Source organism: Lepidochelys kempii, chromosome 21 (genome assembly GCF_965140285.1).
Source record: "Lepidochelys kempii isolate rLepKem1 chromosome 21, rLepKem1.hap1, whole genome shotgun sequence".
In the NCBI taxonomy this organism is placed as follows: domain Eukaryota; kingdom Metazoa; phylum Chordata; order Testudines; family Cheloniidae; genus Lepidochelys; species Lepidochelys kempii.
Window position 1 is genome coordinate 3368485 of NC_136400.1, and position 19435 is coordinate 3387919.

At 40.5% G+C, this 19435-nt stretch overlaps 1 protein-coding gene across 6 annotated transcripts in view; it reads right to left on the bottom strand.

Moving 5' to 3' along the window:
* Nucleotides 1-19435, bottom strand: part of RAP1A (RAP1A, member of RAS oncogene family) — a 69332-nt gene that overhangs the window by 21162 nt on the left and 28735 nt on the right. For 3 of the 6 annotated variants that reach the window (XM_073319903.2, XM_073319901.2, XM_073319902.2), the window contains 2 exons: nt 13774-13834; nt 2619-2702 (listed from right to left, as the gene is read on the bottom strand). In XM_073319903.2, the coding sequence (XP_073176004.1) occupies nt 2619-2675 (57 nt within the window). In that variant the 5' untranslated portion in view covers nt 2676-2702; nt 13774-13834. The remainder of the gene's footprint in view (nt 1-2618; nt 2703-13773; nt 13835-19435) is intronic. The other 3 variants (XM_073319906.2, XM_073319905.2, XM_073319904.2) reach the window with 1 other exon arrangement.

Here is a 19435-nt window from a genome sequence, read left to right on the forward strand (position 1 = left end):
CTTATTTCCACCAGGTACAAGACTGCCCATTACACTGAAACATCACTGTATTCACATTTAACTACACTGTGGCTCTATTTGTTACCTAGTATTACTTCTTCACCTTCCAAGCACTTCACAATATTTGCTGATCTCCACAACACTCCTGTGAGGTAGGTAGATAGCACCCTCACTTTATATGTAAGGTAACTGAGGCAGACAGGAGAAGAGAATTCAGAAGTTCCTGGCTCCCAGCCACACCTTCCATTACTTATATTACTCTCCCTTAGCACAGGGCTTGAATGTTTGCTCATTTTGTGTTTGTCCAATTATACATATGACCATTTGCAGCCAGATGCTGGTAACTTTATTTTCTCACTGATTGGCCAAAGGATCTTGCTTGCCATTAGAAAGGAGCAGAAGTCCATCACACAACAGATGACTATTAAAAGAAAGCTTTAAAATAACTGCGCATTCGTTACTATAAAGGACACACATTATACGGCCATTAGTGCCCGAGGGCAAGCCAGGAGAAGTGTTGCACTATCAGCATTATATTGGGAAGCAAGAGTCAAAACAAGAAAGGAGGTTTTGCAATAAAACACCACCACATTGTGTTCTCAACTGTCATTCAAATACAGAACCAAATACCAATACCAGCCTCTTTATAAGTAATGTTAGTTTAAGTCACTTGGGGGTGGGGGAGGAGAGAGAAATTTTAAGATTACTATTCGCTAGGGTGATCAGACAGCAAATTTGAAAAATCAGGACGGGGGGAGGGGCGGGGGGGGATTGGAGCCTATATAAGAAAAAGACCCAAAAATCGGCACTGTCCCTATAAAATCGGGACATTGGGTCACCCTACTATTGGCAGAAAAATACCATAGTTATATTGTGTTTTAATCCCTTCCACTGTATTATTTTAAAGCCCATCAGAACCTCTCTTCTGATGGCTGTCTTGTAAATAATTTACTATTTTGTTACCTCTCAATGCCATCAGATCTTGACTTGTTTATTGTTAATTTTTTGTTCCCCATTATCAGCATGTTGGATCAATATGTCCATATGCAATGCAATGTATGGTTATATAATGTCAATAACGGCATTTGGCTTACCAAATATCACCGGACATGCACACTGACATTATTCTTCATTCATTCCAGTTGTATCACTGGTACAAAGCTGCTGATCAATGGAGTCACCCCCCCCACTTTACAGTGTTGTAGGTGAGATGAGAATCAGGTCATCATACATATTACTTATAAAAAACAAAAAACAAGTTTATTTGTCCACAGAAAAGATCTGAGAATTAATGAGTCTGAAAAAAAAAAATCTAACTTTTACCTAAAAGTTAAATATTTGGAAAAGCAAAAGTTTGTTTTTCAATTAAAAAAAGCTGTGAGACTGAACTGATTTAGATTTTACATCACAAGTGAGGAAACTTCTCCGAAATTTGACATCTGTCTGACATTTTAGTGGCATGTACAGTAGGTTAGAAAGAGTCTCATTGCAGGACTCCGAAATCACAAATATTATATTCCTGATGGGAAAAACAGACATAGCCTAGGGGACTATTGGGGGACAGGGGGGTGAAGAGCCTCATTATTAATTGCTGAAGTTACCATGGAAGAGTAGGGTTTTATACAAACACATTGTTAAGAATAAAGTTTTACACCTGCATGATACCACAGGTTATTATGGGGAAATCGACTAAATAGTGCATCAAACCAAATGTATTATTTAACAACCGGATATGCTTTACACCTCATCTGTCTTCTCTCACTCACCCTCTGGGTTCTGCAAGTAACTTACCAAGTACATCAGCTTTTCATCTCCATGTGTAAGTGAAAGGATGCAAGAGAAAACAATCTTACTATCCTTAACACCTTATTTTTGCCTACACTAAAAACAATTGGACAGCTACTCCCACCCCTAAGTGACAGGGTGAATTTGCTTGCTTTGGTAAGTTCCCACTAGTCCCTCCCTGCCTACTCCTTTCAGTAGTGAGCTGGCTGATTTAGATGTGTGATACATAGCTGACGCATGCTCAGTACTACAGTGAAGGACTGAAGTTTCCATTACAGTGCACTGGCTTTGCCGTAAACCACTGCGAAGCAACACACGTACTTCAGACGTGAGCAGTGCCAGTGTTACCCTGCTACACTACCAGTGGGCTGTTTCTTGCCACCCTGGTTTCAGTCTAGTTCCATCTGCAATGGAAAACATGCAGCCCTTGAGGAATGCCAGCTACCCTGCGCCTCAGGCATCCACAGTTCACGAGCATTCAAGCCAATACGCTGTGCTTCATTTTATTCTAGATTACACATTTTCAATTTACAAAATATATATTTATATGCTAGGTTATATACATGCAAACTGAAAATAAAATAGCAACACAAGTCTTTTCACTGAAAACAATCTCAGTGCTCCATCTTTAAAGATTTGGTCATTTTAAATGTAATACATTTACTACTTGAGCAGTTCAATAGCAGTAATCAAATCAAGTGTTGGGTACGCAGAAAGTAACAAAAATGTCCCGATAGTGTAAAATAATTCTATTTGCAACGAGACACTGGTGAAATTTTTGATACTGCCCTCCAATGCACAATTTTCAAGTCAGATACTGAATGCTCACTCACCAAAGCAGACTTCCCAACGCCTCCTGAACCCAGGACCACTAGCTTGTACTCACGCATGATGTGGTCTGTTCAAATACAGGTAATCTGAAAAACAGGGGGAAAGCATGGAATTAGGAGCCATGTTTGCAAGCATCACCTCAGAAACATTACATGTTTTCCCGAAGAACCACTGTCATAGCACGTTTATTTGTAGGACAGACTAAGTACAAAAATCTCTTGTATAGCTAAGTACAAAAATCTCTTCAGCCGCAGCAAAAAGATTTTTATTTTAAACCTGGGTACCCAAGCAAATGTGTACTTTGATGGCTGTAATTTACTGTACTCAGTGTAGCAACCTTCAAATTCAAAAAAATAAATTAAAAACCCACAATGTTCTTTTCACCAGGATGCTGGTAGATGTACAGAGTCTTTTTATTGTTTCTGTTCAGTATTATTATACGAGCTGGGATTTACCTTTATTTGTTTTACTGACGTTCAGTTATTCACCTATTTCAGGGAGTGTGTGAGGAGTCTGACTCTGGAATTAATTTCTTCCCTTGGGACACCAAAACTTAGACCTGTTAACTTTCTCGGAATACTACAAAATTAGTCTTTTCTTTCAGGTATTTGGGAAGAAAAAGAGGGTCAAATGTGGAGTGATAAATGGGCATTTTGATATGTATCCATCCATTAAAGAGAAACAATTCTTCCCTAAAATCTATCTGCACAAAATATTACTACTCGCTTATGGCACCTTTCCCTCACTCTTCCAACTTTTAATTGCATAAAACTACAAGCAATTAAACAAGAAAATTGAACCAGTGAAATAAAAGCACCGGAGTTTACTTCACCCACCCACCCACCCGCAACAGGGAATGATTTAGGAGGTCAATATTTTCTTTCTGAAAAAGGTCAGGCCTGACTTAATGCTGCCAAGTCAGAAAACTCTCTGCTCTTCCACGCAACGCCTGTGCCTTTTTATGGAAATCTCTCAACTCCCTATGCAGCACAAGAAAATTTCTCATTCTCATCAAGATGCCCTGACAAATAAGGAGAATGACAAAGCCAGCGATAAACATTTTACACTATGTTTACATTATAAGCCAGGCTTGGCTGCCCCATCAACAGAGCCCAAGCAAACAATGACCTCACCAGCTAATTATCTGTTCATTCGTCCCCCAGTAAAATAGCACTTTCTTCCCAAGTAAGGATTCAGAAATATGAATGCTATGAAACTGGATAGGTTTAGTTTCTCAAAGGGATTTCAGACTAACTTTGCCACATGATTTATGGGCCTTTCTAGGTATAATCTTATGATTTGTTGTAAAAATAAAGATTTATTCCCTGTAGCAGGATATAAAAATAAACCAACTTGCTCACTGGAGTTAACAGTGTACAGAGGGCATGGTCTGTGTTCCCAGCTCTGCCACTGATTCACTCTGGGACCATCGGCAGGTCATTTATAACCTGTCAGTGTCTCAGTTTATACATCCATAAAATGAGGGTGAAGGCTGTAACACAAAAATTCTTGACAAGAAAGTTGCTCTATGACTGCAAAGAACTACTGATGGGAAACTGATCCTGAACTCCAAAGATGCCCTGTAGCTAAATTACTTGGAGTTTATGTTCTTGAACAAGATGAAGAATCCATAAGTACATCCCCATTTGTTTTAAGTTCAAAACTGACATAGTATGAGACAGAGAGAAATCTAAAGGCATTACCTAAAATTACCAGGCTGGATGATACATAAACAAGTCTGATGTGTTTCAATTAGAGGATCAAACAGTCCCTCATTATAAAAAACACTAACATCAGCCTTGATGGAAACATGCAAGATTTTGTAAATATGCATGCAAAGTTGTACATGCACCGTTGAACTCATCCAGCTTGCTCAAACTCTAATCTGCAAGTGCAAGTCAGACGCTGCACGCACAAAGCAAAATATGTACAAATGTGTGAACAGATTATAGCACCTGCCTTTTAGAAAATTTAGCCCACTATGTTTACTGGCTAGGAACAGTAGGGATGGACTGGATCGTCACTTCAAGATAAGCCTTTGTTTTAAAATGTTACGTTTATAACATTTTGCCCTACGATAACTGCAGTCCTGTTGCTTAAATACTCCATTTTAACCCTTGTTATAACATGCTTGACCTGTGAGCCAATGTTGGGTAACCCACACACAAAACTGATTTTGCCTAACAATCTCTGTTTTATTTATTTCTTGCCTTTAAGCTAGTAAAATGTACAACGGTTCTACCTTCCTCCCAACCTTAGACCTGATCTAGCAAAGCACGCAGGTGTGTCTGTGTGTGTGGTGGTAATGGTGGTGGAAGAGGTGTTTTCTGGATCAGGGCCTAAATGCTCAGCGTTTGAACAGCTCAGAGTACTGTAGTGAGCTCATCACTGAAATGAATGTTCATATAAAGCTATATTAATTTAACAAAATGTATCCTAACAGATTAGTACAGTGCGACAAAAAATTAAACTACACTTGTGGAAATAAATACAAGTAATTTTAACAATGTAATACTATAGCTTTTTTTGTTTATACGTTCATTTACTCATTAATTTGCAACATTTGATTATCTGCAGTGGGGCTCCCAGTCAGGGTTAGCTAGGAGATTCTACCACACAATGTCAGTGGAGAAAAATTTACTGCAAGTATCATCTCTGAAGTCCTATCTCGTGAGACCAAAAACCCACAGAGGAATGCACCACTAACATTTTTAGGTCGGTTGATTTATATAGAAGGCTAGATCTTATGGCCATTAATGTATCAATGCCCTTTATACTAAAACAATAAATCTAAAATCTTGGTCACTATTTTAAGGAGGCAATGCAGTAACAACCTACAGGAATTCTTTGCAGAAGTAAGATTATTTGAAAGTTAGCATTCTGAATGAGACCTAACTACTCACTGTGGGATCTGGGTAACTCTCAGACAACGAGTTTATCCTCACAACGTGTTTGTGAAGTAGGGAAGTATCCCCATTTTACAGATGCAGATATTGAAGCTGAGAGAGATTATGTGACTTGCCCAAGGTCACACAGGTCTATGGCAGAGCTAGTTACTGAACCCAGTTTGCTCGAGTCCCAGACCAACACCTTAACCATAGACCATCCATGCTCATGTGGTAATGGATGCATAATATATCACAGAAATCAGAGAAAAAGAGACCTTTTAGGTCAAATCCCATCTACAAAGATACATAATTTATGAAAGCTGGACACAAACCAGAATCTCCAACTGTCACATCAGTTCTAGTATGTGCCTCATGTGGCTAGTGTGTTTAACAATTGATTCATCTGTAGCCACACAGAACAGTAAAATATTTTGCAAATAACTCTGCTCACTGGGCCCTCTGGAAAAAGCCTGCTAGTTCTCTGCAGGATTATCCTAGCAGCTTTTATTGAAAAAATAGCTGTAACTGATTCTCTTGCATATGAGACTGTCTAATGAGTCATTGTGGTTCAATGGTGCACAGGACAGAGAGTCAACAATCCAGTGTTCTACTCACAGTGATTCAATGGCAGAGCTGGAACAACTCAGGCAAGTCACTTCCCCTCTCTGAGCTTTAGTCTGCTCTGTACAACAAGGCTCCTTATGGAAGAAAGGCACTTTGAAAGTGCTAAGTGCTCCAGCTTTCACCCTGACCACACCACACGATCCATCGTCTACAGCCAAGCTCTGCGATACAACCGCATTTGCTCCAACCCCTCAGATAGAGACAAACACCTACAAGATCTCTGTCAAGCTTTCTTACAACTACAATACCCACCTGCGGAAGTAAAGAAACAGATTGATAGAGCCAGAAGAGTTCCCAGAAGTTACCTACTACAGGACAGGCCTAACAAAGAAAACAACAGAACGCCACTAGCCGTCACCTTCAGCCCCCAACTAAAACCCCTGCAACGCATTATCAGGGATCTACAACCTATCCTAAAGGATGACCCAACACTCTCACAAATCTTGGGAGACAGGCCAGTCCTTGCCTACAGACAGCCCCGCAACCTGAAGCAAATACTCACCAACAACCACATACCACACAACAGAACCACTAACCCAGGAACTTATCCTTGCAACAAAGCCCGTTGCCAACTGTGCTCACATATCTATTCAGGGGACACCATCACAGGGCCTAATAACATCAGCCACACTATCAGAGGCTCGTTCACCTGCACATCCACCAATGTGATATATGCCATCATGTGCCAACAATGCCCCTCTGACATTTACATTGGTCAAACTGGACAGTCTCTACGTAAAAGAATAAATGGACACAAATCAGATGTCAAGAATTATAACATTCATAAACCAGTCGGAGAACACTTCAATCTCTCTGGTCATGCAATCACAGACATGAAGGTCGCTATCTTAAAACAAAAAAACTTCAAATCCAGACTCCACCGACAAACTGCTGAATTGGAAATCATTTGCAAATTGGATACTATTAATTTAGGCTTAAATAGAGACTGGGAGTGGCGAAGTCATTATGCAAGGTAGCCTATTTTCCCTTGTTCTTTCCTACCCCCCCCCCCCGATGTTCTGGTTTAACTTGGATTTAAACTTGGAGAGTGGTCAGTTTGGATGAGCTATTACCAGCAGGAGAGTGAGTTTGTGTGTGTATGGGGGTGGGGGGGTGAGAAAACCTGGATTTGTGCTGGACATGGCCCACCTTGATTATCATACACATTGTAGGGAGAGTGGTCACTTTGGATGAGCTATTACCAGCAGGATAGTGAGTTTGTGTGTGTGGTTTTTGGGAGGGGGGTGAGAGAACCTGGATTTGTGCAGGAAATGGCCCAACTTGATTATCATGCACATTGTGTAGAGAGTTGTCACTTTGGATGGGCTATCACCAGCAGGAGAGTGAATTTGTGTGGGGGGGTGGAGGGTGAGAAAACCTGGATTTGTGCTGGAAATGGCCCAACTTGATGATCACTTTAGATAAGCTATTACCAGCAGGACAGTGGGGTGGGAGGAGGTATTGTTTCATATTCTCTGTGTGTATATAAAGTCTGCTGCAGTTTCCACGGTATGCATCCGATGAAGTGAGCTGTAGCTCACGAAAGCTCATGCTCAAATAAATTGGTTAGTCTCTAAGGTGCCACAAGTACTCCTTTTCTTTTTGCGAATACAGACTAACACGGCTGTTACTCTGAAACCTGTCATTAGTTAGTAGAAGTCTTACTCCATGTGGTGTGGCCTGAGGCTCTACCTCTTAATTCACACAGGACTCTGCTAAACCTAAGCCAAACCAAATCCATCTCTACAGGTGGGACTCCACCTCCTGCTTTGGACAGGAACTCTGTCCCAATGCAAGTTTCTCACACCAGACCGAATGGTCATCTACTCATCTCTCAAGGTATCCTTGTGCCTTCTTTGCTGTGGCATCAAAGCTCTTGAACGCCTCTTTTTTTTTTTTTTTAAACTCCTTGAACATAAAAGCAGGATTAATACCCTCTGTGCCGCCTCTGATCTTCAGTGGCCTGGAGTGAATAGCCCTCATAAGTCTGTATATCATTGCGTAACGGTAACTCAACAGGAAATACTAGCGTTTTGGAAATCGTGTCAGCGGACTTGGTAACACGAAGGGAGGGGAGGGGAGGGAAAGGAAAGCAAAGCAAACCAGGAGTTGAGAGCAACCAAGTCTCATCTTAACTACTAGATCCTACAAAGACACAAGTCCTTTTTTTTTGGTGGTGTTAGAGGAGAGCTAGGGAGGAGTGAACACTAAGGCAAGTTGAGTTCTATGGCACAAAAATTACAAGAGGATCTCAAGTTATTAATGAGCCAGACCACAGCAGCAATGCACGGAACACACTGAGTACACAGAAAACCACTGACAATGTTAGATGCAAGAGCTTTTCAAAGGGAGAGCAGTACATCCTCACTGGACTGGCAAGATAAAGTTTGTGCAGTCCAGAGTCTGACAAAATATCTGACATCATCCTCTCTAACTTGTTAAACAACAAGTCATTGGGGAGATCTTCTTATGTTCAGTTCAGGGCCCTATCCATTGGACCGCAGAACCTCTTCTTATGACCTGAACTTGACAAAGGCAGAGGTTGTTTTGTTTTAAATCAGTACGCCGTTTCTGAGGGTAAAGATGCATCCAAGTTTTCTTTGAAAATTCATTTTGAATGATGATTTTGCACCTACCACCATTTTGATTTGAGCCTCATTTTCCAAAGTTATAAAATACAAACAATACTAAGGCCAGGTCTACACTACAAACCTATATTGGTATAACCACATCACTCATTGGTGTGAAAAATCTACACCCCGGAGCGACACAGTTCTATTGACCTAACCCCTCCACCCCCTTGCATGTAGACGGTGCTATGTCAATGGAAGAGCTTCTCCCGGCTAACTTAGTTACTGCCTCTCAGGGAGGTGTAGTATTGTACGTGAAGACAAGCCCTTACTCACCTACCTGTGGCTGTGAACATCTTAAGTCCTGTAGCTCAGATCTTGCTTATGTTCAGTATCACTGTGTTCCCCAACCTCCCAGATTTTACAGATGGGAAACCCGAGTCAGAGAGGTTGAGATCAACATTAACTTTGGGTGCCCATCGTTACACAACTAGGGGCTGTTTCTCTAGTGCTGATGAGCACCCCACTTTCACAGACTTCCACTCTGTAAAAACTGTGAAACTAAACGCAATCTGTGCAGGATTCCCCCAGTATGGCAACTAAATATCTAAAACCAGTTGAACAATATTTCCCTGAGTAGCAACATTTGCTTCCTTTTTTCAAAGCCATCATTTTGGACTGAAAAAAAGAAGGGGGATTCCTTTTAATTAACTGTGGGTAATATCGAAAGTAAAATCTATTATTAGCATTTAAAAGGGAATGGATTTTAAGGGAAGTATAAAAGCAGCTTGTTTTATCCAGTCTACCCTTTTCTTTCCCTAAAACCACACTCTGGTCCCTCCCATTCAAAAGCACAATAATCAAGTTAAAGCTTAGATTTAGCCATGAACACTTTCAATTCTTTTTTTATAGTCAAAAACACATGTGGGAAAGTTTCAGATAGGGGTATTACAATAATTCTCACTTTTCTACAGTATTTTCCAGTTACGGGGTTTTTTTTGGATACAACGGGAAATCAAAGATCTTGACCTCTTGTGATTAATCTAGGTATTTATACGGCCATTACATGGATTAATTATCCATGGCACGTTTGCAAGATATTAATATCTGTTTATACAGCACCAACAGAGTGCTAGGGGCTTTTCATACAGGCATTACTACTATGCAATATCCTGCCCAATTTTTCATTTGGATAATTTCATTATGTCTATCTAAATTCCCCTTAGGTTTCAGTTAGACACAGTATCATTCATTTCCACCCATAACTTTCTGTAGTGGTACTATGTGCTGTTAAGCAGTGACTACCCTTTAGTGGTGTATGCAGAGAGTCCTCTGGATAAAAAGTACTTCTTCCAGCTCAGTGATGGAGCACATTCGCTAAGCAGTTTAAGAAATCTTGTATTGCTCTATGTATGGCGTCGATAAATAGAAGTTTTCAGTCCCCAGGGCTTTCCATTGGGCACCTATTGCAAGCACTAATTTCATTTAAAAACGAAGAACAGAAAAATATATAAGAACTACAAGTCCTCTCTGGGGAACTGAGTAACAGCTGCTTATTTGATAGATATCCACTTGAAAGGGCCAAGAAAGCCAATAGGCAACCACAATAAGCACACTTAAGTTACAAGACATATGTAGTAGACAGCATTTTGACCGGCATATGTTTGGTATTATATTAGTCAAATAGGCCAGGATACAAATAATTGAATTAGAACTGCCCTACACACATGCAGAAAAAGCTACCTATTTAAAATAGATACTGAAGGGGCAAAGGGCTGGTTTCTGATAGTCAGCTCTTGGAATAAGCAGCAATCCTAAATTACTGAATATCTCAGAAAAGCAACTTTCAAGAACAGCAGTTATAAATCCTCTAGGTCTGGATCTTATCTGCAGCAATGGACAAACCTCATGGTCATGTAGAGAGAGAGCGAGAAAGTGCGAGCGGGAAAAATCGAGCGCTCTACAGCCTTAGCTAACAGCCAGCTGCCCATTAGCTCATGCAGTAGAGGTTCATGCACTAAGCTCCAGACATCCCCAGTTCGATCCCGCCTGCCTACGAATCGAGTCTGTTGGCGTTACAGTCACACCACTGAAAATTTGGCATTGCAAGATTAATCTCCCCTGGCTTGTTACAGTTTTTCACTTGCCCCATGTCTTGACCCAACAATCAAAATGTAGCTGTTTGAAATGATGATTTTTAACACAGAAGGGTGTTAACAGACAAGACAACTAGGCAATGAAAAGGACCTGTTTCTAGAACCAGAATTAAAATACCCTCTTATTTTCTTCTACTATTACTGTCACAAATGACAACTTCCTTGAAAGCATAAGAAACTGGGATATCTGATTATTTATGGCAGCATCCGCAATGTGCAAGGTATTTTGCAGACACACTCAAGAAGAGATGGTCCCTTCTCCGTGGAAGTCAGTCTAAAGACAAATTAGGAGAAGGGGAACAAGTGTTATTTTAATACAAGTTAATTAGATGCACTATAGACAGCCTAGCAGAAGTGGGTCTAATAGGGTATGTCCATACTGCAAAAAACTAAACAAAAATCACACCACAACAGGGAGTCTGAGGCTGGGCAACTGATTTAGGCTCACCCGGCTCATGCTATGGAGCTATAAATAGCAGCGAAAACATTCCCACTCCCTCTGAAGCCTAGGATCTGAGACCCACCCCCTGTCACTAGGTGTCATAGCCTGTCATAGCCCAAGCAGGAACATCTAAATGGCTATTCTTGGTCCCATAGTGCAAGCCTGAGTCAGATGACCTGGGCTCAGACTTGATGCTGTGGGAGGCTTTTCTGCAGTGTGGATCTATTCTAAGAGAAACATAAAGCCCCAGTTTAGCAGAGCACTTGAGCATGTGCTTAGGTCCATCCTATTCAGCAAAGCACTTGAACACATGCTTTAATCCCAATACTTTAGCATGTGCTTAAGTGCTTTGCCAAATGAGGGCCTAAATAAGCAAAGCATTAGGTGTGGTGCAAAAGGAGTTGGGAAAAGGCATGCATAAGGGCCATGTGGGAGAAGACACACAGGGTATGTGTCCACAGATATTAAATACCTGCAGAGGGCCAAAATCAGCTGATTTGGGCTCGCAGGGCTCAGGCTGTGGGGCTGTAATACTGCTGTGGAGATGTTTAGTTTCAGGCTCCAGCCCAAGCCCAAATATCTACTCAGCAATTTTTAGCTCTGCAGCATGAGCTCGAGTCAGCTGACCCAGGCCAGCCATGGCCATGCCTCAGGTCTTTTATTCCAGCATAAAAATAAAACCTTTTTAGCAAAAACGCAGCAAAAAGGTTGATGAGATATGTTCCTGTTGATGTAAAGGACGGGACTCCTGCTCACTAGGTAAGTGAATTTGTCTATTTTAAATCTATTTCTCCAAGCACTGTATCTTTGGGGCAAAATAAGTCATTCTTTATTCTGAGAAAGTGCTTCGGTGTATCACTGCAACTGTGCTCTCAGAGGATCCCAGTGAGGGTCCAACTATTGAATTATTATTATTATTGAATTATTACCAGACCTATATGTTTGGCCAACTGTTAACTCAGCATGAAAGCAGAATGAAAACTGTTTGTTATATTTATTGGGATCCCAAATGACACCATTTTTCAGCAAGACAGCAGATGCCAGAAGTAGCTCAGAATGCCTGTTTTAATTACACAGTCTCTTCACACAGTTCACACGCAGTGAAAGATAGCATACTATCAGAAGAGGACAATTTTATGTATTGCTCAAATAAAGTGAAGTGGCATTCCAAGTTTAAGAACTGTGTCATTTACCAAGATAAGGATTTAACACATTTGTTGCAATACAGAAACAAACATGCATGTTTGAATTGAAAGGGCTGATCAATCCTATGAAGGGGTGACCAAGAGCAACGACAGCATGCAGCACTTAAAACAGCTCTTTACATTTTTAAAACACTCTACAACCACAATTAATCCTCGTGTCATCCCTGTGAAGTAAAGTAATACTCATTTTATACCACGTAAAAACCGAGGCACAAAGTAGTAACTAGCCCATAGACACAGGGGAAGAGCCAGGACTGTAACTTGAGCAATGGACTGGGAGCCAGGAAATGTAGTCCATTACATCATATTCCTTCAGACAGGAAATACTGCACTAAAGGGCTCAATTGCATTTTCACACACTGTGCTATGTAAGACCAGCTAATGTGCTTGTGCACAGACATTAAGACAGATTTTACACAAGACTTAGGTAAATACATGTAATGTAGCACTACAGAAGCAGAACAAAAAAAATTAAGACATTTGTCAGCCAGCCTCTATTTTTAAAAGCATTTACTCACAGCCATTAAGAGGATTTAAATAATTCTGACTTTATAATAAATAAAAGGATGATCTTTGGGAAGCCCTTCTGGAACTCACAGCTAGTCCAACCCCTTTTTCTACTCCCCCCCAAAATTCTAGTCACTCACCAGGAAATTCCTAACCTGCGCCAGGGGAAAAATAAGCAAACCCACCAATGAACAGATGTTGGGTGTAAGAATTTCACACTAACCTGAAATGTGACACAAACTCTTTCAAACATAACTGTTGAGCACAATTTTATATGTTTGAAGAAGGCAGTTTACGTTTGGTTGGTTCCCCCTTCCTCCAGCAACTGCTGACAGAGCCACAAGTGACATTAGGTATGTGTATGTTGCTCAGTGTGCGAAGGCCTCGGCAGAAGTGTGGTTTGATGATTTTGCATATCCTGGTGAAATGTGCAGCATGACTGAAGACACGTCCCCCATTTAAGCAAGACAGTGACAAAGGACATTTTTTAAAGCATACTAAGTATCTACATTGCTGATTGCCCCTTCGAGAATATAGAGCTGCCTTCACAAGTTTCATGACTCGCAACATTGTGAATGGAGATAGAAGTAAAAACACACCAACTTTTTGTAACTGCAGGAAACAGAGGTTTTTGGGTTTTTTTAAACATACTTGTATTACACATTTAGTAATTCTTAAACCTTCCCCTCTTGCTAATCCAACCCCCACACTTTTATAATTGGCAATCCCATTTAAATATGTGCTGAGAACATGAAAAACTCATACCTTGGCATACAAGATCTCTCATCAGTGTTAACAGCCCTACTGGACGTTTTTTCCAAGCTCCCTACAGGGGATTTGAAAGGATAAAAAAAATGCAATTTAAAATATTTCAAAACACTTTTTAAAAGGATACTGTACCATACAGTTTACAGAGCAGTCATGGTTTTGGTTTGAATTTCAAGCCATTAACTATTTTGTTCCATCAAACAACTTTTGGCTACTGGAATCAAACTACCCCAAACACACAAAGGTGCATTGGCATCACCTCTGGAATAATGCAAGTTTGACTGTTTTAACACACACTGAATAACTGATTCACAGATTCTAAGGCCAGAAGGAACCACTGTGATCATCTAATCTGACCTCCTGTGCCCACAGTACTTCCCCCAAATAATTCCTAAAGATCTTTTACAAAAACTTCTAATCTTGATTTAAAAACAGTCAGACTCCACCATGACACTTGGTAAATTGTTCAATGGTTAATCACCCTCACTGTTAAAAAATTACCTCTTATTTCTCATCTGCAATTTGTCTAGCTTCAGCTTCCGGCCATTAGATCATGTTGTACCTCTTGTGAGACCGAAAAGCCCATTACCAAATATTTGTTCCCCAGGTAGGTATTTATACACTAATCAAGTCACCCTTAACCTCCTCTTTTCTAAGCTAAATAGATTGAGCTCTGTAAGCCTATAACTATGAGTTATGTTTTCTAATCCTTTAATCATTCTCGTGGCTCTTCTCTGAACCCTCTCCAATTTATTAACATCCTTCAACTGTGGACACCAGAACTGGACACAGTATTTCAGTAGCAGCTGTCCCAGTGCCAAATGCAGAGGTAAAAAATAACCATGGGTTTATCTTCAACCTTCCCAAGGTCCTCCAAGTCCATAATTTTTCTCTCCCCTTTCACCTCCCAAGGATAGGCCGTACTAGTCCTGCAGAGCTCCTCAACTCAGCAGACCTGGGCACAAAGTCCCAAGGAAGAGCCTTGAACACATACTCTTCTCTTGGTACCTTTCTAAACAAAACCATTACTATTAAGTACATCCACGAGAGGCCAGGGTCAATTAGAAAACCTGAAAGTGAATACAGTTGACCAGTCCCCTGCATTCGTGATCTTCTCAAATCACCCATGGAAATTGCTTTTGAAATTGGAGACAATGTATATTGGATCAACAAGATTTGGAAAAGACAAATAGTACAATATAGTTTTATGGTATGACTTGCAAGCTCAGTCATTAAACACTTTATACAATTACAATTGCATCCGATGAAGTGGGCAGTAGCCCACGAAAGCTTATGCTCTAATAAATTTGTTAGTCTCTAAGGTGCCACAAGTCCTCCTTCATACAATTACTGTGATACATATAATTAAGGAACTGAATCATTATCGTGGTCATTAAGCTCCTTTCTAAAGAGAAATTAGAAGTACAATGCTCCTAGACAGAGGTTTCCAGAAGCTCAGAGAGCAACACACTTCCCCAAATTGCAATGGAACAACATACTTTTATAGCAAGCCTCAATAATTTGATGCTGTTCTCACCAGCCTACCTTCTCCTATTGTTCATTCTTACATCACATTATGCAAATAGCTAAATAAGCGGACACTGTATAGAAAGTATTGTGTTATACTAAACCAGTGCTACAACGTAAGGAAGGTTTTTACAAAGTGTTTTTATCAATTGCTTTATGTTTTGTTCCAATATTTACTCTCTAAAAAACTCGAAAGGTTTTTGATTCTGTTCTTTTTAAACTTAAAATCAACTCCACAGTGTGAGGCAAAGACCATGAAATATTCAGCTGCTCCATAACCAGATATTAGTCAGTCTTTTGAGCAAAAACCAATGAAAAACACTGGCCAACCAACAAAGGCAATAAACAAACGCTGAATTGAAGGAATGCCAAGATACCATGCTTTCCAACAGCTGGATTTACAGATACAACATTGCTCTCCAATCTCAATGGAGCTGGGATAGGTCTTCAGAAGATTTCTAACCCACAGAACTGGGGAGGGCAAAACTGGACCTTCACTTTAGAAGCTAGCAGGGCACATTGAGAGCTACATGATGCTCTTGCTTCAGAGCAAGTATTATAACTTCCAAGAATTACCTGGTTTTCTCCTTTCCCAACAAGCGTGCACGCACAATTCACACTATCCTGCCAGTGTTTCAGACACTCAGGATACCATGTTTTTTGCTTATTGCCTCCGCTCATGTAATCTGAGGGCTCCGGAAGTATCATTTTTTTTACTCCCCAAAGTCTTTCTGTTCCCAAGTGCACCCAACAGCTCTAAAACCAAAATACAAATAAAAAGCCCACTATATATTGAAATCTCATGATATTCTGGGGCCTACCTCAATTTTTGAACACTGGAGTTGGCAACACTGTACTCCATTATTGTCTGAGTCCACAACTACTCTGTATACTACTATCTTGCAGGTGTGAAATTAACACAGGCTACATTACAGGACACCACAACTTGTATATAGCTCTCTTTATACTGTAGTTTGCCCTGTGACTCCTCACAAACAAGACTTACAAGCCAAAAGGCACTTAAAGAAAAAAAGACTGGTGGGTACTTAGGGACCGTGGTTCTCAAAGTTTTTCTTATTATGGTACATGCTTCCATATCAATTCACAGGTTATCTCCCATCCAACTGTCCCAATTCAAGTCAGGCAACTTCTCCGTGGCGCTTGGTTATCTGAAACAGTATTTAATAAATATCAAGGAGATAACATTAGGAAAAAAAACAATAACTTGCTTTAATGCCTTGGTGGTGATGGCTGCTTCATTATATTCCCAGTATTTTAGAGCTGCTGTTTATTTCCTCTTTGTGACTAGGACTTCAGACTTAATACTGAATCCTCCTCCTCCCCGTCCCTCCCCATTGCCTGCATCCAATGTTCAGATTGTTAACTTTCTTTAAAGGTTGTGACCTTTAATTTTGGGAGTCTGTAAACTGAAATGCACTTGCCTCTTCACCAAAGAAACACTGAAATAAAACAAAACAGCTGTGCAGAGAGCAGAAAGAGGTTTAGGGTTTTTGAGTTTACTGGATCCCAAAAGCTCTTGAAAATGCAAAGAGCCAAATTAATTCTTAGTGTAAACCGGTACAGATTGATTTGCAGAATCCTGAAATTGTGCTATATTTAGCAGGAAACTGCTTGAAGACTGAAAGATGCTTCACCACAGGAACAGCTGCAGCTCCATGGACCACCCACAAGTCATGCCATGAACCACGGTTTGAGAACCACTGGTTTAGCCCCACAATGTAACTTTGGGCCTATTAATAAAAATTTTAAAATTTTAACCTCCCAGCACCTCTTTATAAACAGCCCTTTTAGAAATAAACGTATTGAACATAAAAGCTTTCACCTTAAAAAGATTCTCTTCAGATCCCACTTCCTTATACTTGGCAACCACCTCCCCACACACAGGCTACATCATAGCAGTCAGGCTTCTGGTAGATGCATGAAAAGGATTTTCTTTGGAGCCAAGCAAGTCAACTGCTGAAGCTGACCACCACTAGAAACTCCCCTCCTGGAGCCGATTGTATGGCCCACACAGCACTCCTCGCCGTTGGCTGTCCTGGAGTACAGTCAGACTGGGAGTTAAAGAAGAGAGCCACATCTGGGTTACAGTGTGATGTGGGCCCGGAGTCAGAAGGTGAACTGAATGAAATTGCTTTGTCTTAGCCTAATTTCACCAGAACAAACTGCAAAATAATCACCCAATTTTGAGGAGTCTGTTTCTCCCTCACTGTGCGCAGGCCACTACCATCGCTGTCAGCGGGAGTTTGGGAAATGGAACAGTAAGTATTAGTGAGCACACACAGCCCCTAACAGGGTCAGAAATGTTCGCAAATGCACATACAAAACTGCATTTGCAATTAAATGATAGTATGAGAATAAGGCACAAAATTATTATTAAATAATGATACCTATTTCTTAATTAGCACTTTTCATCAGTAGATCTAAAAGTGCTTCACAATCTTTTTCACGTATTGATCCTCACAACACTACTCAGAGAGAGAACCATTACTATCCTCATTTTACAAACAGGGAATTAGGGCACAGATAAGTTAAATGACTTGACTAAAGTCACGCAAGAGGGTCCATGCTAGAGCAGGGAAATAAACCCGTCTCCCCTGTGGCCTAGGCCAGTGCTGTATCCACTGGACCACTCTTGCTCCCAACTTGGAGCCTCTCTCGGGGGGTGGGGGCGGAGCCTGCGGGAAAATCAAGGTCATGGACTTTCAGGCATACAAGCCATTTGTATGTAGTACAATAACATTAAGGCAAATTCTGCCCCTGAACTTTACAGGACAGGGCCATATCATTTCTGTGGTGGTATTTCTCTCACTCTGTCATCCAACCGTCCAGCCCACTGAGGGAGTCTCCGTATTGATGATGATCAGCCTAATTATGATTTACAAGTCTAGTGCTTTTGAAATAATACGAGAATCCTCAAGCACTTACCACCTTGCTTTGGGTAACATATACCTACAATTCAGATATAAGCCTAAAATGACCCTATGTTTCCTCTCTAGTTACCAAGCATCTTGTAAAACGCCCTTGGTATGCACATCAAAAAGGCATCAGCAGCTCAGAACTGCATTCCAGTCCAGTCTTCATCGTGTCACGTTAACCAGCGGAGAAGCTCCATGACCACAAACTCCCTCAGGGCAGCTTTTTGTGTGTTGGTGCCACTGCCTTTTTCTTTAGAAGTTTCAGTTACTAGCACAAGTTAATCAATATAGGTGTAACTTTTAGTTTAATACAGAAATTCCATAGAAATAATTCTCTTTGAATGGACCCTGACACCTACTGTTTGTCAACCACCAGAAAATGACAGAAATACATCGATTGTTCAGAGAGACCTGCTTGAAACACTTTTTGCCAGTCTGTGGAGGACAGTAACATTCTCTCTTCCCATGAATCATTGTAAAATCAATGTTTAAATAGCCTGCCTGCTGTTCCTCTTGTATTGAGCTTTACTAGTCAAAGATGCATGGTATGCTGTTGCTTTTGTCCAGAGTTATTTGCATCAACCTTTCAGTAGCTAGGTTTATTCTCAAATCCAGATAGGCTTCCAAAGCCCCGTTCTTTTCCTTTCCCTTCTGCAATACCATCAATTTCTTCCCAATAGAGACATTCACCTCTATTGCTGTCCCTTGATTTTAAGTATCTTTTTACACCATAAGGAATATGCCCCAAGGCCAAAACGGCAGTTGAATGGTCCACCTCCTACTGAAAAATCAACAGGAGTTGGGTACCTAACTGCGCAAGTCTATCTTTGAAAATATATTCCTCATTTTGTCCATGCCCTTCCCATCTACTACTGAATTTTTTACAAATACATTGAATTGTTTACATTTTCCCAAAGTGCAAATTGGTAACAGATGGGATGCTTTTCACAATCTCTGGCCTGCAGTACAGAGGGTTCAGTTTGTATCATTTGTCTCTACCAACAACAGCTATTTGTTGTTGTGTCTGCAGGCGTGCATTTAGAGACCATGTTTTTCCTGGTTTATGTTAGCTTTAATTATTTTATTGTAGATTGAAATTCACATTGCCATAACAATTTTTCAGAGGAAATTCAAAAAGATAAAGAGTTTGCACTTTAACTATCCAAACCATACCCTACAAAAAAAGTCTTAAAGCA